This window comes from Solanum stenotomum, chromosome 4 (assembly GCF_019186545.1).
Source record: "Solanum stenotomum isolate F172 chromosome 4, ASM1918654v1, whole genome shotgun sequence".
NCBI classification, from domain to species: domain Eukaryota; kingdom Viridiplantae; phylum Streptophyta; class Magnoliopsida; order Solanales; family Solanaceae; genus Solanum; species Solanum stenotomum.
In genome coordinates, this window is record NC_064285.1 from 6,216,132 (window position 1) to 6,241,652 (window position 25,521).

General features: G+C 28.2%; 1 protein-coding gene across 1 annotated transcript; it reads right to left on the bottom strand.

The window, feature by feature from the left end:
• Positions 1-8,752: 8,752 nt before the first annotated feature.
• LOC125862901 (protein LURP-one-related 11-like) lies at positions 8,753-9,777 on the bottom strand. The gene is made up of 3 exons (XM_049543024.1): positions 9,491-9,777; positions 9,035-9,256; positions 8,753-8,931 (listed from the first exon to the last, which is right to left on the bottom strand). The coding sequence occupies exons 1-3, from the start codon at positions 9,746-9,748 to the stop codon at positions 8,797-8,799; spliced, it is 615 nt and encodes a 204-aa protein (XP_049398981.1). The 5' UTR covers positions 9,749-9,777; the 3' UTR covers positions 8,753-8,796.
• Between the last annotated feature and the right edge of the window lie 15,744 nt (positions 9,778-25,521).

Genomic DNA, 25,521 nt, shown 5'->3' on the forward strand with positions numbered 1-25,521 from the left:
AAGAGAGAAATTTTTTCAATATAACCTAAGAAAGTAAGAGAATTGTGTTGTGTAGTTTCTGAAAAGAGATAGAACAATATGACTTTTTTCGATATGATCTAAGGTAAATATTGAAAAAAAAAAAAATCGATATAATGTAAAAAAGTAAGAGAGCTATTTTGCAGAACTTCGATATAGAGATAGAATAAGATGAAAAAACTTTAATACGATCTAACATGATGAAAGTTATGTTTTATGGAGTGAGAGTAGAGATATATATATTTCTCACCATGATATCATTGGCTTCAAGCCTCCAAAAATAAATAGTTTCTTTCAAAACAGTATTCTTTGACCTAACTTTAAATTTGCCCCACCCTGCCCCGCCCCGCATTGCATTAAATTCACCCGCATAGCATCCGTCCCGCCCCATTGTCATCCCTAATATTCTTTGACCATATTTAATCGATTAAGCAAATTATTTTTAATATGGTGTCCTTAGGCTAGTAAGTCATTCTCAACAGATTGTTTCCAAAACCATGCCTTTAGGCTAATACTATCTCCAATGAGAAGATTTCTTTTAAAACCATCCTTTTACACTACTCTTTCGATCACTTTCAATGAAAAATTTATGTTATTGTCACGCTTCGAGCCTACACCCTGGACGTGGCCGGCACTCAAGAACCATTGCTGGCCCCAAGCGAACCCTTGGCCTGGTTTACTTACTCAGCGGAAGACTTAGACATAGATAACTCAACATGTCTCAAACTGAACTCATAATATTTTTAAAATAAACATTTAACTTAGCCAAAATGGCAACTTAAATCTGAACATAAGCCAATAACAAAATGATGACGAATCAACTAACATCTGACTGACTATCTATGAAGCCTCTAAAACAACTGAGATAGATGTCGGGACAGGCCCATGACATCCTAATGAACAAAAATGATAAAGTAATGAAAAAAAAAGGGATCCTCGGGAATGCAAAGAGGCTCACCAACAACTCTGAAGCTCAACTGGATCAACAATGCGCTGGATGCTGATCTTGGTTACCTACGTCTGCATCATAAGACAATGCAGGCCAACTGGCATCAGTACATTGAATGTACGAGTATGTGAGTTGGAATGCTAAACACAACTTAAGCTTGAAAAGAATCTAAAAGGAACTGAAGAACTTACCTAACTCAACTCAACTCAACATAACTGAACTTACTTCAATGTAAAGCAGTTTAAAAACAAGTGCAATATAAGGAAAAACTGTTTAAAACATGATGTCAACTCTATGTATTTAGAAATATAATAATAACTATGTATGTATGCAAAGATACAATATGAACTCTGTTTGTATATAAAAATACCAAATACTGGTGTGGGAGTTTCTCTAACCGACAACTATCACTTAAGAGCTATAGTGATGATACAACATTTTACCTCACGCTGCCAAGGACCGTCCTATACCTTGCCGGGGGTATAAAACCTAACTCACTAAGTGGATCCACTAGTCTATGCTAAAATCATCTTAAGGAGTCATCTAAAAAGTATAATCCTTTACTACCCATGATGGCTACATGGTTTATGGAGACTTAAGTTAATATGAACTCGCATTCCCATATCGGTGCTCAATACTACTCCCAAAATATACTTAGCTCATATGTTTTTAAAACAAACTTCTTTCTTTGGTTTGAGATAATTACTCAAAACTTAGCTTAAAAGCTCTCTTGGAATCGATGTTCCCTTTTCTTGCTCAAATGTGAAAACATTTATAAACTCTTTGGGAATACTTAGTTCCCTTATAGCTTTTTGAGAAATGAACTCAATTATTTACTCTTTGCTTAACTTGAAACTTAAGTCTTAAAACAAAGTTAAAACATTTGTTAAAAACTTTTGAAAACTTTAAAAACTTTGCTTTGACTTGCCTCTTAACTTCTAGACTTGACTCTTAACTACTCTGGACTTTAATCCTAACTTTCCTTGAATTGGATTATGGATTCAAGGTTCATGATCTCATGTTTATGGATGATTTCATGATGTTTGTATGTACCTTAGAGTGTTGGAATCAACTAGAAAACATAGGTACATTGCTAAGGAATAAGTACGAAAAGATGGGGGAAGAATGGGAAGAACTGGTGTCCTTGACGCTCTGAGAGGCACGGGGAGCCAACCCTTGAGATTCAGAGACCAAGTTGGGGCGCTCTGGCTGGTGCGGCTCCCCAGAGCTCAACATTCAGAGACCCCTTTTTGGAGATCTGAGAGGCGCGACGTGCCAGGACCCTCCCAAGTGTTCCCCGACTTTCTTTTCTTCGTTTTTCAACTCTAAACCCTTCCAATCAACTTAGTTCTTTTCCCAAACACTTAGAATCGATTATATCCTCAATATATACTGGATTAAACTCAAAATTACACCCGAAAACATGAATCAAACATCAAGCAAACCTCAACAACACAACCCACAAGAATTCAAACGAATTTCATCAAGAACTCAAAGGATTTACTTTCAAACCAATATAGCCTTGCTGAATTGAATCATGTTTGGCGCATGGGTGAACTAACCCAACTCTATGTGATCTCACATACCTTTTTAGGGATCACCCCCGACAAAATCCACAAGCTATCCTTGACGAAATCGACGAATCTTGAACGTTCTTCTCCTTTCTCCTCTTTTCTCCTCTTCTCCAAGCCCTAGCGTGAAATTCACTTTTCTAAAAGTGACTAAAATCTGACTTTACCCCAATTAAACTCCTAAAAATGAATTAGAATAATTAGGTAAGGAAAAGACTAAATTATCCTTCCAAAATCCGGATTAGACTTTCCTTAATTCAACAGCCCAACTTCCAAAGGGCATAACTTACTCATACAAACTCGGAATCGCGCAAACTTGACGGCGTTGGAAATATAATTCCAAGAGCTTTCCAACCATATCTGGAAGTACACCTAAATCATCCTGAGCTAGGATTTGTGACCGTTTGAAGTTGACCAAAACTCAACTTTTCCTAACTTAACAAATTTTCCAGATTTTCATTCTTTCCAAAAATGACTATTTCCAATTATAAGCTTCTTCCTAATTATTTCAAATTGCGAGATGTTACAATTATAAAATATGATTTTTCACCGAACCAATTCATTACTAAACAACTATAAACACATAGTGAGAAACAACAAAATATCAGTACACAAATAATGTAAATCAATAACACACTCCAAAGAATCAATCTCAAATGTATGTGAATTGAGTTGACTTTCTATAATACTTAATTTTCATTTGTTTTTTGTTCAATCGTTTTTCACGTTGTTTTGTGTTCACAACACGATTTTTTCGTGAGTTTAGATGTGAGACACATGACATAGATAAGAATCAATGGCTAAGATTTAATAGATTAAAATAATATTTTAATTATGATTTAGATAATTAATATTACATAAGAAAAATAATAATACCATAATCATAAGTCATAACAATATAAGATCTTGTCCATAAATATATTATTTATTTTTCTTACTAGTATTATCTTCTGTTTTTGTCCATAAATATATTATAAAATAATTTCTCTTTTTCTAATTTGAACCCTCGTCAAGCAAGAACTTAGGAAAAATGGAGGGAAGGGAAATGGAGAGGAGCCGGATCCAGTTTTTATAGCTTATAAGCATTTTAAATTTGGTTAAATTTTTTGTTTTTTAAATAAGTGAAAAATTATTTCAAAAATAAAAAGTAAAACTTGTTATAATTTGAACCCTCGTCAACAAGATAAAAGTTTTAGTGACCAACCAACCAAGTTACTGAAATTTCCCTCCTATATTATAATTCCATCGTTATTATTCCAATTAAACTTGTTCACCAGCGAAGTGACCCCTTAGGATATTGGATTAAATTTAACACAATTTAGTGACTTTTTAATTGTAATAACAAAATAATTATCATTTAATTAAGTTAGTCAGTAAGGACCACAACAGGCAATTTGGTTATTACGTATTCTTATGGGAAATTATCTTATTAGCATGGTGGCTATAGTTTTGTGTTTGTACGTTCATACATATGTTTAATCAAATTATGAGACTTAATTAATGTGCTTCTACACAATTATTTAATTATTGTTTACTATATATCCACATTTCAAATTAAAAAGTGACGAATGCTTCTTGAAAATAGCAAGGGTGATAAAATTAAAGTCATTTTGTGATTAGTAGTGTGTACTTAGCTCAATTGTTATTCAAATCATTCTCTTATAATAGTGATATTTCTAATGTGACTCAGTTGATTAATTTTTATTCCACCATCAACCAATTAGAGTAGTAAATAGGCCAAATTTTCGTATTACTAAAAAGTCTATGCAAAAGAGACTAGTGAAGATAACGAGAAGGAAAAGGATGTCCCAAAGATATTGATGATTTTCCTTAATTCTTAACTTAATTAGGGTCGAAAAACGTTTAGGCAAATCAAATTTATTAAATTTTGTATACTAAGTATCGAAATATATCTTATGAAATCATGTAGAACACAGTTCTAGTCCATTCTCATAACTGGCTACAATTTTAAATAATTATATTAACCTTATTTTTAACTATATTTCCTATAGGATTGATTCCATCATAGTTGGATTCTAAATTTTATTACTCATCATTGTTAAGAGGAATTGGACGATAATTGGATGACAAAATTAATATGAGTAAAACATATGTATATCTCATGTTTTTGGTTTTTTTTAAACGACTTAAATTATAAAAGACAGAAAACTTTTACGATTTTCTAAGCGCAATGATAGAGGATAACAAAAGTTCTAGTTTTTATCTTAAATGTTGTCATGTTTCCAACTAAGATTGAATTATAATGAACTAGAAAAAAAATCAATGCACATATGAGAATGAAATCTTCTCATCCTGTCTTGATATTAATATATTTAATAAGAGCATTTCAATAAAATGAGTGATCAACTTCACATAGTAATATTATCTTTTATAATATTGAGGATTAATTCAATTTTATAAGATATTAACTACATGCTTGTAATACGTTATTTTGGATGTTATTGTAAACACTTTATTAATTAATATAAAAATTTAAATAATTTTAATTCAAAGTTCTAAAATATTTCTGTTAAATAATAGATTGTTTTTGTTTCTTTCATTATTATATAATCATATATCATTAATTGTCATGCACATAGTGTATTCAATTACATATATTAAAAGAAAAAAAAGTTGCATTTAAACGATATCCATCCGTTATGGTCATAACTTTACGAAAAAAGACAATAGATGTTTGCTCTTTTTATGTTCGTACTCGTTATGTTGTTTTGGTTATATCAATTACAGTAGCAAATACATTACTTCTTCTTGATACACAATCATTAAACTAATTATTTACAACAACTAAATGAAGTTTAAACATCGTCAAAAGTTAGTACACATGGGCAAAATTGTCAAAACACACGTTGTCGTTATAAAAAGATTTGACCGTAAATATATATATACACATGGGCGCAAAATTGTCAAAACACATAAATATCTAATCACAAAGCTAATTGGACTTGGTATAGTGGGCCAAGTCTAAAGTGGCCTTGAGTTGACAGAAGGTCCAAAAAGAACAAGAAGACCAACATGGTTCATTGGAGGATCAAAATGAATTTTGAACTTTTCACTATTAATATATCAAATTAAATAAAACAAAATAGTTAAGTATAATTTAAAAAAAAAATAAGAAAAAGGTCAAAAGTATAATCACTTTTCAACAATTCAAAATGATGATTTTTTGTCAGTTTGTTGAATCTTGTAGCAACTTGTTTGTAGATTTTTCATACCCCAAATTATTATTTTCATTAAAAGTCCATTATTAGCTTGTCAATATGAAGGTATTATGTGAAGAAGGTTTTGCATGTGATTTTTAGACTTTGGAATAATTGTATAATGTGTTTAACTTTTGCATGTGATTTTTAGACTTTGGAATAATTGTATAATGTGTTTAACTTATAAACATCTAAATCACCTTATTTGTCACATCATACTATCTTATAAACATTTAATCTTTTATATCTTGTTTTCACTTGTGCTTTTTTTTTCATGTAAAAGTACTTGTAATTAATTTTATGTATCTTGTTAAGAATTTATACTCCCTCCGTTTAAAAAAGAATGACCTCCTTTCTTTTTAATCTGTTTAAAAAAGAATGACCTCTTTTGTTTTTTGGTAACATTTTAATTCAATTTTCCACGTGACATGTTTAAGGCCACAAGATTAAAGGGCAATTTTGTATATTTGACATAAATTTAATTTAGGACCACGAGATTCAAAAGTCTTCTTTATTTTCTTAAACTCCATGTCGAGTCAAACTAGACCATTCTTTGTGAAATGAAGGGAGTAATATTTTGATTCATTATGACCCAGCAAAATTTGACCTAACTCGCTAAATTATCACCCTAGATATGATAATTCTTGATGAGTTGATGAATAAAGTTGCTGATTGAAGGAGAATAGATGTGATAATTCTTGTATAAAAGTAATATGTGTAGTCGGATAAAAATCGGATACAAGTAAGAAAAATTGAGATATTTATATTATAACAGTAGAGATAAAATTGTAATTTAATTATTTTCAAATATATAAAAATAGTTATTTAATTATTTTTCTAACATATTAGAATTTTGATTTGCAATGACGATAGAAAGCCCCTATTAGTTTTTTTAAAAAGTAAAATAAATTAAAAGGCCCTAGCAGCTTGTCAATAAGAAGATATTACTATGTGAATAAGGCTTTGCATGTGATTTTTAGACTTGGAATAATTTTATCATGTGTTATTTACTACTCCCTCTGTCTTAATTTATGTGACTTACTTTCCTTTTTAGTCAGTCCCGAAAAGAATGACACATTTCTATATTAAGTAGCAATTTAACTATAAAATGTCTATTTTACCCTTAATGAAATGATTTAAATTCACACAAATTTTTATTCATTCATTTTGGACAAGTTTTAAAAGTCTTCCTTTTTTTCTTAAACTCCGTGTCGAGTCAAACTACCTCACATAAAATGGGACGGAGGGAAATTTCTATTCATTCATTTTGGACCACAAGTTTTAAAAGTTTTCCTTTCTTTCTTAAACTCCATGTCGAGTCAAACTACCTCACATAAAATGGGACAAAGGGAAATTTTTATTCATTCATTTTGGACCACAAGTTTTAAAAGTTTTCATTTCTTTCTTAAACTCTGTATCGAGTCAAACTACCTCACATAAAATAGGACGGAGGGTGTACTATATAGTATAAGAGGCTAGGTAAACAGTTTTTGGTCAATATGCATGCTTCCCTAGCCAGGGGCAATATTGGAATTTTTATAATACTATGTTGAAACAATATTATACCTGCTTTACAATTGCACTCTCTTTATAGGACATAAAAGTCATTTCATATTTCACTTTTTGCTTTACTTCAACCGAAAAGTAGGCTCATTTTTCATTCATGTGGGCTCCTTGTATCTCTTTATTTCACTTTTTTCCATTTTTCTTTTCATTATCAAAGGTTTAATTCATTCTTGAAGTTTTATCAGTATGAGTATGAATAGATGCAGTAGCATATATTATTAAAATTTATATAAAAGATATTATAAATCACAATAATTAGCTATTGAAATTTTTTTGGTTTGCTCTCTAATTTCATATGTACCATTTATATTGAAACAAAAGAAGTATCATATAATATTTGAATATGACATCAAAAGTTACAAAATTCACAATAAACAAACAACTAAAATATTTATGAGTATCCATGTGAATTGAAATGAAAAGTAACATACATTATTTAAAAATGACGCAAAAATCATAATAAATTAATAGCTTTAATATATATATATATATATATAAATTGATTGATTCTTCAAATTTCGTTTATATCACATAAATTGAGACAAAAATAATGACATATTTTGAGTTCGTGCTGACACACGCACCAATATCTAGTCTTATATACATTCACCTGGACATTCAATCATCTTATTAGTCACACCATGTGGATGGTGTTTGGCACATGCATACTGGATGAATGCAACGAGTGAATCAAGATATTTATAAGCGTATTTATTGTTTGACCAAACTTTTTACTATACGATATAATCGCTAATATTTTTTGTAATTCCAACCAAAATATCATGTCCAAAATAAAATCCGTAGCTCCTTTTATATCTTGCTTTCACCCTGTTATTAAGGGTATTTCATCTATTTTAGAAAAAAGTGTTGAACACACTTATTGATTCTTATCACATTCAACAATTTTTTTTTATCTAAACGCATAATTATTTATTGATAAAATAAATTTCAGTATTTTACACTTGAAACTAGTCAACTATTTTTAATCAGTCAACCCAAATAAACTCGTAACAGTACAAAACTTTGTATTATAAATGAATTAATCAACTAAATAGACTATACATGAAAACATATACGCAAAATTGTCAAACCATGAAGTATGGGCCAGTGGTCTCGGTTTTAATGGGCCTTGAGTCAACAGAAGGCCCAAAATGAACATGAAGCTCAATATGAATCAAAGTATATCCACCTTCTTTCCTTCTTTTTTATCGGTATCTTCAGATCGATCTCTTGACTAAGTCTCACATATTGCACTGAGATCAAGGGACTGATGTTGTACCATATGTGCTACTACCTTGACCTAGAACTTTTTTTTTTCCTCAAATCGGATTTTGAACTGAAAAATGAAAAATTTCCATTCGATAGCGTTCGCGCCCGCTTGAAATTTCATGGTTCATGTATGTTGAGGAGACCATGAATTTTGAATTTTCAGGATTATATCTTGCAATAGTCAATTTTAGACTAATTGTGCTCTTTATAATTTGTGTTTAATCAAACCACATATTGTCACAAGAGCCACAATAAATGAGTAATCAACTTGAGGTTCCACTTCTAGAGTCAGCACATCATCACCATACCCAAATCCTCTTGATGATTGCTTTTGATTTACCTATATAATATACACAATTTTAATTAATAAAACAAAAAAAAATATAGTATAATGTTGTTTAATTATAAATACTCAAAATAAATTCTTTGAATTGAATAATTACCTTTGCGACAAGTTGACCAGTATTATTTGAGATTTGAAATGATGATTTTTTGTCGATTTGTTGAATCTTATAGCAACTTCCTATAGATTTATCACACCCTAAATTTACATCACAAATAACATCTCCTTTTGAATACTTCCAATTTCTTCTCACTTGAAACCATGGCTTTCCTTTAAATCCACCACTTAAATATCCACTCCACCTACCAAGTAATCTTAGTCTCTGTAGCAAAAAAAATATAACAAAGTTCAAAACAATATAATTAATTAAAATTAAACTTAATTAACTCAAGTTTAAGTCCTAAAAATGAAATCGTCTTTAACAAGAAGCTATGTTTACTCTAACTATGCCAATGATTTTGGGAATTCCCATTTAATCATGTCCCAGTGAATACTGAACACCATATGAGAAACTAAACCGGAAAAAGGACACACTAGTAAGTTTTTTTGTTATTACCTCTTTTTTAATAGAGAAGAGAACTTGTCCACTAAGATCCATGAGGAAAACTTCATTACTATTTCTTTCTTGGTAGTTATCAACTCTAAAAACAATATCACCTTTAGAATTAAAAACAGTACAACCATTTCCATGATACACTAGGGATTTCATCCATATAGTAAATGTTTCTCTTGTGGATGTCACATAACAAGACGAAGACGAAGACGAAGAAGAAGAAGAAGAGTTCTTGAGTGTTTCTGGATATATTTTGGCCATTGAATGAACAAAGGAAGCTAGTATATTATTTTTTTCAAACTTGTTTCCACCTAAGTGTATAATGAATGAGTAGAAATAAAAAGGGGTATATATATATTATATGTTGAAGTATTCAAGAAGCCCATAATAGTTAATAAAATAATATAATCCAAGAAACTAATAAGAAAGTGGAAATGTTATCCATTGAAGAAAAAAGATTAAATACAAAGCATTGACTTGGATTGGAACACATTTTTTGCATTGTGGTGGGAATATACTTGAGAAATAAAGTAGAGATGGCACTATTTTGTATATTAGCAAGTGGGATGGCCTTGTCAGAATCACTTACCAAAAAAGATTCAAGGTGTGTTTGGTATAAAATAAAAATATATATTTTTTGGAAAATAAGTGGGGGTTTCTTTGTGACTTATTTTGTGGGATTTGATTGATAAGCAAGAAAGATACTATTCGATCTCAAGATCATTTGTATATAATCTAGGAAAAATTTATAGAGTGGGAATGTGGGAGGTCGGGGTGGGGTTTGGGAGTATTGGAGGGTGAGGAGGAAATAACAAATTAAACTTGAAATGACGTGTCTACAAGTGTTTTCTCTAGTCTCCAATCTCCATATGAAAAATGTGATATCATATGTTTTGGGTCAAACCTTATGCAAGTATTCATATACCTTATATGTAGTTTTAGTTCATTCTCTTTTTATCTATCAATATTAATCTTAAATCTCTTTTTATGGTAATACTTTGACTTTCCTTTAAAAAATAAATAAAATATGGTAAGAAAATCAGGATAAAACCCTAACAAAGACCATTTTTATATAATCTGGAAATTTTTTATGGAGTGAAAATATGGGGGGTCGGGGGTGGGGTTTGGGAGTATTGGAGGATGAGGAGGAAATAACAAATTAAATTTGAAATGACGTTTCTAGAAGTGTTTTCTCTAATCTCCAATCTCCATAGGAAAAAATGTGATATCGTATGTTTTGGGTCAAACCTTACGCAAGTATTCATATACCTTATGTGTAGTTTTAATTTCTTTTATTTTCATCTACCAATATTAATCTTAAATCAACCAGCATGCTTGACATGAATTCATATGATTGAAATATAAGAAGAATAAAAATAATTAGTCAAATAATAATTGTACTATCTCAAAAAAATAACATTAAATGAATGAATTTATCATACAAGAGATTATATTTTGCAACTATTATAATTTTAGGTCATGAATTAGGTGAAAATTAAAAAGTTACTTTGCAAAGTAGGAAATGGTTATGTTTGGTTTCGTTTATTTATTTATTTATTTGCAAATTTATACTATTAAATAATGTGTCTAGCTATCTTCTATTAATAATTTTTTTTTTAAAAAAAGATCAACAACAGAGAGTACAAGCCATGGCCCATGGCTACTATAAAAGTTCTTTAAAATATTTTGGGTCAAATATCATGGCCTTAAATATCTGAGCTGTCTTTTGAATAAATTTTCATTCTCCTTAATATTTAATAATAAATATATTTTCTTTTAGTTTACTTATGAGTGTAAGCCAATAGAATAAATATAACAAATTTGAAACTAAGCACTTAATGCATTTTAAATGTTTATTAAAAGTCCTTATGTATGAAATTTCTTCATTCGTTGTTCCACCTGCCCTACTTACGATTTATTTTCTTACTAGATAATGTTGTTCCGTGCTATACACGGGCCCAATAATATAAATGGTATGTTTTGGGGCTAATAACCCAGTTTTTGAAGCGATTGTTTGCGTGGATAAAGGAATAAGTTTTTTTATTACAAACTTGTACTTTCTTTGACGCTATTTAAGGCATAATAAGACTACCCACATACAATATTTTTGAAATATTTTATGTTGTCAATTATCATGATTTATAGTATTTTTACGATAGATTCACTTCAAGAATCAGTGAAATTTTTTGTATTTTTTTAAAAACATATTTTATATTGTCAATTATCATGATTTATAGTATTTTTATGCAATTTTTAAATATAAAAAAAATAAAAAATAAGACAAATAAATTAAAATGGACCCAATATATGTTATTTTTGTTGTCTCAATTTATGTGACACAAATGAAATTTGGAGAGTCATCCAAATTTTCATATTTTTTAAAAAATGTTTTAAGTTATTAATTATTGTGATTTATAATATTTTTATGTAACTTTCAAATAACATACATTACTGGTCACTTTGTCCTAATTTATGTGATATGGATAAAATTACAAAATTAACCCTTTTAAAATGTCTTTTAGATATTTTAAGTTGTTAATTATTATTATTATTTATAGTACTTTTTTGGTAATTTTAAAATGATATGTGTTATTTTTTCTGTCACAATATATGTGAGCCTAATAGAATTCTGAGAGTCAATGTATTTTATTATATAACTTTTAAATATTTTAAATTGGTAATTATTGTAATTTTTAATGTTTTTTAAGTCATTTGTAAATGATATACGTTGCTTCCTTGATTGGGACTTTTCCATTTGTGACACATATATATAGATATTTGGTGCCCGTGCCAGCACGGGCCCAATAAATATTAATATTTTTTGTTTTAATTTATGTGATATAAATAGAATTTGAAGATCAATCGATTTTTTATATGTTTTCTTAAAAATATATTTGAAGTTATTAAATTGTTGTGATTTATAGTATTTTTGCGTTAGTTTTGAATAATATAGGTTACTCATGTTTCAATTCACATGAATAATCATAAATATTTTCAGTTGTTAATTTATTGTGAATTCTAGAAATTTTGATGTTATTTTCAAATAGTACATGTTACTTATTCTATTCCAATTAGTCAACCAAATTTCTTATATGATTTAAAAATATTTTTAATTGCTAATTATTGTGATTTATAGCATCTTTTATGTAACTTTTAATAATATATAATTTGTTCAAATTCATATGACAATGATAAGATTTCAAGAGTCAACGCAATAAAAAATTAATTTTTTTAAAAAGTTGTACCTCTAATATATTTTGTAGCTAAACTATACTCTCTACGTCCACTTGTATTTGTCATGTTGCACTTTTTGAAAGTTCATTTGACTAATTTTGAAATTTAAATCAGATTGTATTAATTCGATATTTAAAAAAAAATAATTAAATATGCAAAATCTATACAAAATGTACTATAAATTGTAATTTTTTGCCTATGAATATGATGAAAAAACACATTGTAAAATATTAGTTAAAATTCTTATAGTTTGACTCTAAAAAGGAAATCATAACAATTAAAAGTGCATAGAGAGAGTAATAAATAGGTAATTAAATTTCAAGAAGTTTAAAATAATAGATTGAAAAAAAGAATTAGATAGACAACATATATTGAAAATTGAAAACATATAAATAATAAATGGGCCCAAATGAGGTCAAACTTTTTGGCTAATAAAGTAGTAGGTAATTAATGGTGTTAAATTGTCCAATAATATAAATTTTAAAGGTACAACCATAAAAGAAGAATTTACAAGACTATGAAGCACATATCATCCAACACTTGTCATGTGATAAGTAGTAGTTATTCCCACTTATTATATATATAGTAAAATAAATCAAAGAAGGGAGGGAGAGTAATATAAGCCAAAGACAAATCAATAGAAGACTTTCAATTAAATATATGCCAAAATTAAAAATAAATAAATTTATATAAAAAAAAAAGGTTATGTTGATGTCATCTAGAAGTATTATCACTTACTCCCTCTGTCCCAAAATATCTATCACGTTTTCATTTTTTAAAATAATTTAATAATTTTTAGAGATAAATAAAATTAAATTCATTTAATATTTCAAATTAAAATTTACATATCTATGAACGGTATAAAAAGTACTATAAATTGTAATACTTCTCAAATTTATATAATTTAACATGAGAGAAAAACGGCATTCAAGATGGAGGGAGTATCACAAATCGTTTGATTTGCGGATAAAGTTATTTCGAAATTATAATTTTGGCCTTTGGACTAATTTATCACACCTATCTCCTAAGTGGATAAAACTACACCAAGTCTAAAATATATAAAAAAAATATATCTTGAATTTAATTATACCTTCAAATAATAAATTTAAATAATATTGTGAATATTCTACCTTAATTAATATAATGCTTAATTGATTGCATCATCATTTGCATGTTTATCACTTTGAAGATCATGAATTATTAGGTCTAATCAGAATTGATAGTGACCAACTATCAGAACAAGTAACAAATGGGCATATAAAATGTTTTTAACTTTTTATTCTATGATAGATCAAAGACCTTTTGTGTTAGAATAGTTATTTTTGTGATACTATAATCTCTTTTTGGCAATTGGTATGTCGACATCGAGCCAAACAAAATACTAGTTCACCTTTGGTAACGACCCCCTTCCACAAGGTCGCCTCTCTACGATATTCAGAGGTCGTTTGGTATATTGTATAAGAATATATTAATAATACTGTGATTAATAATAGTGATAGAATAAATTGTGTTGGGATTATTCTTTATCCACCATTTGATTTGGTATGTTAGGGACATTTTTTTTAATCTTTTAACTATGTTTATCCATATATTAATAACTCTTATATTGCTAATATTCTTCTCGTTCAGTTTGTTTTAAAAAGAAAGTCTCTTTCCTTTTCTTTTTTTGGTAATTCATTAATTCTAATTTTTTACATGACATATTTAAGAACCACAAGATTATATGACATTTTGCTACATTCTACATATTTTTAAGACCACAAAATACAAAAGTCTTCTTTGTACCAAGTCAAAATTTGACAAACAAGTTGAAATGGAGGGAGTACCGTGGTTTACAATGTACGTACTCCCTTCATTTCATATTACTTGCCCTCATACTAAAAATAATTATTTCAATTTACCTGTCCAATTTATGAAATCAAGATAACTGCATAATTAAATAGTAATACACAGACTTAAAGTTTCAAAACATCATTAACAAGATTATTTTAGTAAACTATACCTCTAATTAAAGGTTTCTTAAGAATAAACGCTTCCTAACAAAGATAATTTCGTATTCAAAGGAATTCGAAATCAAGACCTCTTAGTTAATTAAGAATAAAAGATTACTTACCACTCCACTGCCGCCCATACAATTCATTACTATATGCAGCAACTTTATTAATTACATAAACATCATTATTGCCGGCGAGCTCTTGAAAAATAAAAAGAATACACGTGCATGATTGTAATATTTCTCATAACTCGAAAGAATATAAAAAATATACCGTCAGGTATTAAACGTGACATTTTGTGAAACTATAGAAAATGATCATTCAATTCATATATTCTCCTTCTTTTTAATTTATTTGTCATACTTAATTTGATATAAAATTTTAAAAAGTAAATAATTTTTATGAATTTTACTGTCTAAAACTAAAGATATATCAAATGTATTAAAACACCCTTTAATCTTATGTCTTAAACATATGATATGAAAAGTTAAAATTAAAGAGTTATTATACTAAACAAAACATGAGATTAGCCATGGAATGTGTCGATAATCTCCAGTTAATAATCCATTGTTAAGATACTTCTAGCTGATTAAATTTTCTTATAATCCTTCGTTAAACCATAACTAAATGGGATGAGATTTTTTATTTTTGACAATGATATTTTGTTTCTCGTTAATTTTTTATTTTTTAATAATGTTAAAAGGGAAACAGACTTCTTCTATATCTAAAAATAGACTTAAAAGAATAGGACAAATAAATTGAACGAGGAAATCGTAATATATGAAGTTATGAATTATGACTTGAAAGTAAGACAGAATAGGGGATTTTTTTAAAGTACGGATAAGTCTAATTATAATATTAATTACGTTGATGCATGCACACTTCTTCTTCTTCTTCTTTTAACAGATTTGGCGTTAGATAGTCCACTTGCAATATTTCATGAATTTTGATTCATCAGCAAGAGATTAGGTACAAATCCACCTTAATTATATATTAGAGTTTTAACTATGTTAAAAGATTGAAAATATCATGTGTTTTATTATTTAGTTATTGAAAATAATTTTTTAGGTCCTCGTGTGGCATGCATGCATGCATGTCGAGTTGTCGATCATTAATGTCGGATTCGGCTCCCCTCCATTACTTCTTCCCTCCATTTTGTCAAGTGCACGTCTAGATGAGAGCCATGTGTTTTAGTTAAAGTTTAAAGGTCAAGATTATATTATATTAACAAATATCATAATCATAGTTAAGTCAACTAATTTTAGAAAACTACTCTCTAAATTTAAGCTAAATTATTTTCTCTGTGTCAACACAATTCCACCCTTAATTTGGACATTTGTAAGCTAAATTATTTTCTCGCTTTAAATTGTTTGACTAATTTTAATTGGACTCGAAGTTTAAGAAAGTAAAAAAGACTTTTTAATAATGTAGTCTTTAGGGCATCTCCAACCCTACACTCTATTTTACTCTCCAAATATAGAGTTCTCTATTTTTTCAGACAATCAACTCCAACCCAATTCTCTATTTTACTCTCTAAAAAAGATTTTTTTTTTCTCTCCTTAATATTATATTATTATTTCAATTTCATTCTTATTTTCTTATTTCATAATATAAATATTTTATTTTTTTTCTCAATATTACTTTATACAATTTTCATGTGATATAAAATTTTATTTTTAAATTTTTTATATTTTAATATAAAATTATATTTTATTCTAAATTTTAAATAACATANAAAGTACGGATAAGTCTAATTATAATATTAATTACGTTGATGCATGCACACTTCTTCTTTTTTAACAGATTTGGCGTTCCACTTGCAATATTTCATGAATTTTGATTCATCAGCAAGAGATTAGGTACAAATCCACCTTAATTATATATTAGAGTTTTAACTATGTTAAAAGATTGAAAATATCATGTGTTTTATTATTTAGTTATTGAAAATAATTTTTTAGGTCCTCGTGTGGCATGCATGCATGCATGTCGAGTCGTCGATCATTAATGTCGGATTCGGCTCCCCTCCATTTTGTCAAGTGCACATCTAGATGAGAGACATGTGTTTTAGTTAAAGTTTAAAGGTCAAGATTATATTATATTAACAAATATCATAATCATAGTTAAGTCAACTAATTTTAAAAAACTACTCTCTAAATTTAAGCTAAATTATTTTCTCTGTGTCAACACAAATCCACCCTTAATCTGGACATTTGTAAGCCAAATTATTTTCTCATTTTAAATTGTTTGACTAATTTTAATTTGACTCGAAGTTTAAGAAAGTAAAAGAAGACTTTTTAATAATGTAGTCTTTAAGGGCATCTCCAACCCTACACTCTATTTTACTCTCCAAATATAGAGTTCTCTATTTTTTCAGACAATCAACTCCAACCCAATTCTCTATTTTACTCTCTAAAAAAGAATTTTTCTCTCTCTCATTAAAATTATATTATTATTTCAATTTCATTCTTATTTTCTTATTTCATAATATAAATATTTTATTTTTTTTTCTCAATATTACTTTATATAATTTTCATGTGATATAAAATTTTATTTTTTATATTTTAATATAAAATTATATTTTATTCTAAATTTTAAATAACATAAATTGCAAGAAAATATTATATAATATACAAATTAATGGACAAATTCAAATAAAAGTGAAATACAATTACATAAACACTCAATTTTCAAAATTATTACGTTGCTCCCATAAATGCTCTATCAATGCATTATGGAGTTCAAAATAAGCATTTTTATCCTTAATTTTTTTATCTCTAACAATTTTAACTTTTAGGTGAAAACAACTTTTCAAGTCATGAACAAAGCACCTTGCTATTAACTATTTTTTTACATGTTTTGACCTATAAAAAAGAATCAGATCTGCACGTGAGAGGACTTCCATGTTGAGAAGACAATTAAGTATAGAAGTTAAAGTTTTCTTTTTGATCTTATATATTTGACATAGTCAATCCATCTATCCTACTAAGCAAGCATAGATTTACAACCAGCATCAGCATACCAATTTGAATTTTGTTTTCAACATTCTTTGTAATTTTTTTCTTGGTTTTAGGTTGAACCACCTAATTTGAAAAAGTACAAAAAGTGTATGTACAGAAGAAAATAAATGTCGATGCTTTACACAAAATATATATAACAGCAATGAGCTCACTGCTTATATATATAATTCTACTTTTAACAAAAGTGATTATTTTATCAACTTGTAATAAAGTATAAAGTAGGTAACTTAAATAAAACAAGATAAGTGAACCCACAGCTTGTTTAATCACCAAACTCAAAGGAGTACTCAGTTGGCCATTTAGGGATGACAAAAGGACGGGACGTGACCAATTTATGTCTCTGCTAAAGTTTTGTCTTGCCCTATTAATTATCTATCTTGTTTAGATCCAGTTTTGTCATGTCTTGTCCTCTTTAGTATTTATTTACATGTTAATTATTTTTGTTGTCAAAATTTAATATTTCTTTTGATTTAATCTTTTAAATATCATGTTCGATTTATTTTTTTTCATTTTAATAATTTGATTTATTACTTGTTGATTATTTTGTAATGATACTTTTATAATGTTTATACATTTTGATTTTGTAACCATTCTCACATGGATTATTTTACTAAACACGTTTTTGTTTAATTTTGGCTCATATAAGCTTTGATTCGCCCTACTCCGTCCTGCTTAAGTATCACCTTGTCATCTCCTGCCCTGCCTTGTCCCGTCCATGTCAGGTTTAAGTAGGGCTATTTTTCAAAACTAAAAAATGGGGGTGCAAACATATATACATAAAGCTATCAAAAGAGGAATTAGTGACGGCAAAAATCCACAATGTCTAACACATTGTATATACATGTTATACATTGTTGATACATTTGATATACAAATTTCTATCATAAAACTCCTTCCAAACACCATTATACTTCCATTTCAATATCATAATTATAAAATAAAAAAGAAACAGTGGTAGAAAATCAAACTCAAAACTCACGTTAACACATTTAAAAGGGATTCAAAGACTAAATATTTAAAAAGTTGTGTTAATTAGTAAGGGGTATTTTGCAACATATATATTATCGATGACTTGTGTAGCTAACTTTTTTCTAATAATATAGTGTCTTACAAAAATGTGATGATTAAGTAATTAACTCACACGCTACCTATCGAAACTTTTGATTAAGGGTGGAAAAGTCGTAGCGCACTACCTAGCTGCTACTAGCATCAGCATATCAATTTGGAGCTTTCATTTGTTTTCGTTATTTGTAATTTCCTTTTTGATTCTTTGTTGAACTTGAACCACCTAATTTGAAAAAAGTGCTAAATGTGTATGCACATAAATCCAACGTGTAAAGAAAAAAATAAATGTCAATGCTTTACACAAAACAACAGTAATAAAGTAGAAAGTAGGTATCCTTAGATAAAACAAGATAAGTGAATTCACTTCTTGTTTAATTATCAAACACAAAGGACTACTTAAAAAAGAAGATTGGTCATGTAGGGATAATAATGGGATGAAAGAGGGCAGGTTGATGTAGAAGATAGCAGGAAAAAAAGTGGGGAAAATTACGCGGATAAACAAATATATACTAATTAATTAGTTAACATAGTTATAGTTTGCCTTAATTACAATTTGCGACCTACTTTTAGCTATAATTACACCGCTCAGCTTTTTAGTTTTATATAATTCGCACATTTATATAATTCAAAATTTGTATAATATAATTTGTATAACTTTTGTATTATGTAATTTTGTTTAATATAATTTGTATAACTGTTTAAAGTTCAGATGTTTGTGTTTGTATAAATTCGTTATTTCGTGTTATACAAAAATAGATGAATTATACAAATGTACCCGCGAATTATACAAGCCCGCGAATTATACAAACCCGCGAATGATACAAACGAGACAACTTAAACTGTAGTTACAACCCGTAAATATGAGAACTATAGCTATGGAGCATAATTAAGTTTATTATAATTGTTATTTGTGAAAGTTTCCCAAAAAAGTATAATCAAATAGACCTTCTGCTAACCCAAGATCGTTAACTAAGATTGGGAGATTCAACTAAAGAAGAGGAAGCTAGAATGAACAAAGAGTATTTTAGATAGGAAAACTTGATTATGAAAGAAGACTCTTTGATTTGGGTTTGTTTTTGAGTTGTATACTACTATCGGTCTACGACCTCCTTCCTACAGTCCGTAGGACTTCCCTTTTCAATTAAACTTTCCAATTTTCGAGGTGTTACAATTTAAATGTCTACTTCATTTAGATCCAGCTCCACCTTGTCCTGTTTAATCTTTATTTACATATTTTTTTGTATTCTTTAATCAAAATTTAATATTTCTTTAAAATTGATCTTTTTAATATCATCTTCAAAAAAAATAAATGTTTTAATAACTTTTTAATGTATTAGTTGCTGATTATTTTGTAATGATACTTTTATAATGTTTATACATTTTGATATTGTAACCATCCTCACATGAATTGTCTTACTAAACACATTTACTTCGTTCATAAAAGCTTTAATTCGATCCACTTTGCCCCTTTTAAGCATCACTTTGTCCTGTCATATTTTGCCTTGCCCTGTCCTGTCTCGTCTTGCCTCAATTGTCATCCCTATGGACATTGATGAACAATGTATTGCCATGGCAGGTTTAGGACTATTTTTGAAAAGTCTCCATGTAGCTTGCAGGTCAGCAAACATATATATAAACAATTTTCAAAAATAAGGAATTAGTGACGGCAAAAATCCACAATGTATAACACATTGTATATACATGTTATACATTGTGGATACACTTGATATACAAAATCTCCATCATAAAACTCCTTCCAATCACCATTATACTTCCATTTCAATATTATAATTATAAATTAAAAAAGAACTAGAAGAAAAATAAGTATCTTCAACTTGCATTATTTTCATTTTCTACAACTAAATATTACTCGTAGTAGAAAATCAAACTCAAAAATCACGTTAACACATTAAAAGGGCTTTAAGACTAAATATTAAAAAAATGTGTCAATTAATTAGGAGATATTTAGCAACATATTAATGACGACTTTTATAGCTAACTTTTTCTTATAATATAGCGTTGTTAGTCTTACAAAAATGTGATGATTAAATAAATTGATTAATACTCTTAAGATTCGTTTACAACTTTACATATAGCTTGAGGGAAAATGCGACAATACATTTCAATACAGCTATAATTGTTGGAATATTTCTTTCATTTTATAATACATAATTTGACTCTAAACGACATTTAAATAATTAAGTCACATGCAACACATCACGAATTTTATGTTTTTATTTTTTTGGCTCGATTATAATTTTGACTTTCATACTTTTAAATTTAAAAACTTCCTCGAATTTTCTAAATTTTTTTTTGTGTGTACCTAATGCAATCTTATACAGAATTTGGAAACACAAGTTTTTTTGTTTATTTGTAATTAATCATTTTTAGAAAAAGGAACAAGAAAAATCGTCGTTTGCCTAGAGCAATTCAATTTGTATACAAGAAATTGGTGAGCTAATTTAGGAGGACTAGCAATGGTAAAATGGATAAAATTTATGGTTATTCGTCCGACGCAATTCATTTAAACGGCTTGAATAATCGAACATTTTAAAAGTGAGTAAATATGGATAGGGGCGTATCATGATTCTAGGGGGAGTTTTCGGGTTCACGTCAATCCATGCTTTTGCCCCATCATCATATAAAATAGTGTTATATTTTTTTAAAAAAAGAAATACTTAAATATAGATGTGTGAATTCATGATTCCCTTCTGACATCAAATATAGTAATGTCATATTTTTTTAATAAATAAATACTTAAATATAGATACATGAACCCACACTTGAAGTGTCATAATACAATGATAATTGAGTACACATATCTAAGTAATGTTAGAAATTTAGATCTTATATCAATCTTGTTTTCTTTCTTTCTAAAATTGGGCCATACTTGTCTAAGTAGTTGTTGTTAGTACTTTTGACATTTTAATTATAATATTTTTTTTCTTTAATCTTTAAAAAATTTCAAGGTTGTCACATTGGAAATTCCTAATTTTTTTACGAATAAAACTTTTTTATAAAATTAAACCAAATGTGTATGTTAAAACTAGTTGTACTAAATGATATAAAATCCATTCAATAAGTTCAACCGGTTTTAATATCTTCAATACAAAATATAACTATTCAAATTTTAATAATTACTATTTGAATCGATAATAATTAATTTTAGGCCCATAGCCAAATTCAGTATGTATTGGTTTAGACTCTGTAAACCCATAGTTCCTAATGGGCTTTGATTGGATTTATGGATTTGTTCTTCAGTTGATACCATAAACAAATGATACTTACATTTTAAACCAATTATAACTCAGCACATCATTTTGGAATAGTAAATCTCAGTGACTTATGTTTGTAAGTAAATGGCCAAGAGATCTTAATTCAAAATAATATCGCAGTTTATAAATCAACTGTTGGATACCAACATACTGCGTGTGGCAAGATCAAGATTATGAATCGGAGATTATTGAATCGAATATGATATTTGCTTGATGGGACTTGATTAAAAAAATAAATTTATGTCATTAGACTCATTATCATCAACAATATAAAGCTTCCTAATTGGCAATTTCTCAAATGGACTATTTTTTATTCAAATAACATATCTTTAGGCACAATATGTGTATACCTTCTGTTGTCATAAGATTAGTTCAAATATGTTCTTATTCACCGGAACAAACCATACAAATTCCACTAATTTAGGACTTAATTATCTGCCTTCACTATAATTTTTGAAATTATCTTCCCGTACCATATTGACTTCAACCAAATACATATATCTCACGCCTTTAAAATACATGTATCTCAGATACAAGGTCAAATTAGGTGTAATTTGTTACAAAGATACATTGTATAATTTTTGAAATTATCTTTCCGTATCTATCTCGCTCGCCTCTTTCCCTCTCTCCCTATGTATTCTATCTCATCTTATCTCCCTATCTAATATTATATGGATTCGTTTGATAGGATGATAAGGAATAACTAATTAATATTAGAATGAACTTATCTCATATTTGATTATGATAAAATTGCAGAATATCTTATCCTAAAATTTTGTATTATTTTTATTCCACATTAAAAGTAAAATAATAATCTCAAAATAACTTATCCTCCGATCAAACGTGCCCTATATATTTAGGCATCTCTGTGTTTGCAACAACAAAGGAGATGATGTATACTAACAGAAAATAAATAAACAAAAAAACAGACGTAGCTTAGGAGTTTTTATGACCTTATTATAAATTGACAAAGACAGGAATTGTTTATTTGTCCCATTTTCCATTTCCAAACGACATCAATGATCCCAATAGTTACTTTCTTTTTCTTTACTCTTTTGCCTAATTAACACCAACAAGAACAACCATGCAACTTGATACAATAATATATTCAGTATAATTTTCAAAATTAGTTCTGAAAAAGGTGAGTTTATACGGTCTTTTTTCATATCTTGTGAACAGTGGTGGAACCAGGATTTTCAAGAAGGGGATTCAAAATTTGAAAAATAGACACACAAAGTAGTCGAAGGGGGTTCGATATTTACTATATATATCTAAAATATTATTTTAATCATGTATAAATAATATAATTTTCCACCGAAGGGGTTCAGATGAACCCCCTAACTGTAAGGTCGCTCCGCATTGATTGTGAAGATAGAGATGTTGTTTTCAATAAATCCTCAGGCTAAGTAAAATATGTATATCGAATAAAGTATGAAAATACAATAGAAATAATAATAATAATAATAACAACAAATAATACAATGATCGGGCTATGAATTGCACATTATTTTCAAAATGATTGTTGTCGGGAGAAAGTTTCATAATGAAATGGTTGATAGATAGAAGGTAGAATGCCGCTGACAAAGAGGAGCTCTACCAGTCTCTCCTTTTTTTCATTCCTTCAAAGACCAGAATATTCTTCTTTTTGTGAGGAGAATTTGAAACTCGAGATGTTAGAAGGTGCAAAATCATCTTCCCTTTAAGATAGGGGTTAGGGAGGTAAAATTGAAGTAGGAGTCCTTCTACAAGGGAGTTTTGCTCCAAGGGCTAACAACCGAAAGAAAGGAAAGAATTAATTAACCATCTCGAGATAATATGCATTTTCACTTTTAATTGGAGAAATTTCTTGCGTTTTTGTTTTTTCTTCTTTTCTTTTTTGTTTTGTGAAAGGGACAGAATATCTAACCCTTAACCCTTGTATTTTTACTATATGAACATTAATGGAAATACTAATCATTAAATGATTTAATTGATTTTGGGATATAGAAGGACAAAACAAGTAAAACAATAATTGGTTATCTGTTAACGCTTTAATCAGCATGATTATGAAAATTTTAATTAGTGTATGTGAAATCATAAATCATAATTAATGTCTTGCTGGATCACACAAAGAGTAATCAAATGAAAACATGTCACCTATTTTAATAGCAACATAAGAGGGTGGGGACTTTATCTTATTTTAAAAATTTAGCTACTCCTTAATTAAATTAAAGTAAGTTATGGAGATAATTAAGGAGTGGTTTGAATATACTGCCCAACCATATTTTTTTTGTTCTTATTTGGGTGGTAAGAGAAAAGGTTGTGACATTTCACTTACCATTTATATTAGGAGCTTGCTTATCTCCAGTTAGGAATATAAGTAGAGAAAAATTTGAAATTTGAGTTGAAAATATCTGATACAAACACTTTATGATATTCAAATATTTTATCATATTGTCCAATCTTTTTTTTTGTTTTTATTTGGGGTAGTGAAGGAAAGATCGTGACATTTCACTTACCATTTATAATAGAAATCTATCTGCAGTTAAGAATATATGTAAACAAAATTCTAAAATTTGAATAAAAAATATCTTATAAAAATACTTTATGATCTTCAAGTATTTAATTAAAATAAATTATAATTTAAGTGTTTAAATAAAATATATTAGCTAATTTAAGAGGGTAGTTGAAGTATTTTATCTTCTTTTTTTTATATAAAAAAAGTGATAATATAATTCTCATTATTATTTATTAAAATATAATATAAAAGCAAGAGTGTGGTTTGAAATTCAAACATCCCCACACAAGACATCATGTCCCAAAAACATGGAGTGGGTGGAAATAATGAAATGTTATAGATGGGGAAAAGACAAACTATAAGTGGCCCAAAATTAGAAAAAGATAGAAATTCTCATAAATAAAAAAGAGACATGGAGAAGTGTGACACTAATAAACTCATGTCCATCGTAAAGCTATCGTTCGATTCAATCAATTGTATGTTCTAATGGTTAGAGGTAGCTCAATGAGCCATGAAAGAATCACTTGATTTTTTATCTAATAATAAGAACACACACCGCAATTTTAAATTTTTTCCTAAGCAAAAACATGATCATCAAGTATATACTAAAGTAGAAAAATGAATATATTATCCATCAAGTTTCTAACTCTATGTCACTTGTGTCTTTTGATGATTTCTCGGTTAGAAAAGGTGATACATAAATATACTTGATTTCTGATGAATAATACAAACACAAAAAATTTAATAGTTAATTTAAAAAAATTAAGTTCAAATTTAAAAGTGAGATCATCAAAAACCCGAAAGAGAAATAATTGCATATAAGAAGAAAAAATTAGAATCAAGAAACATAAATATATTATTTTATTTAATTAAAAAAAATTACCATACTCACCGGTACAATCTTAATCAAAGTAAAACAAAAGTACAAAAATTTAATTATTCATAATAATTA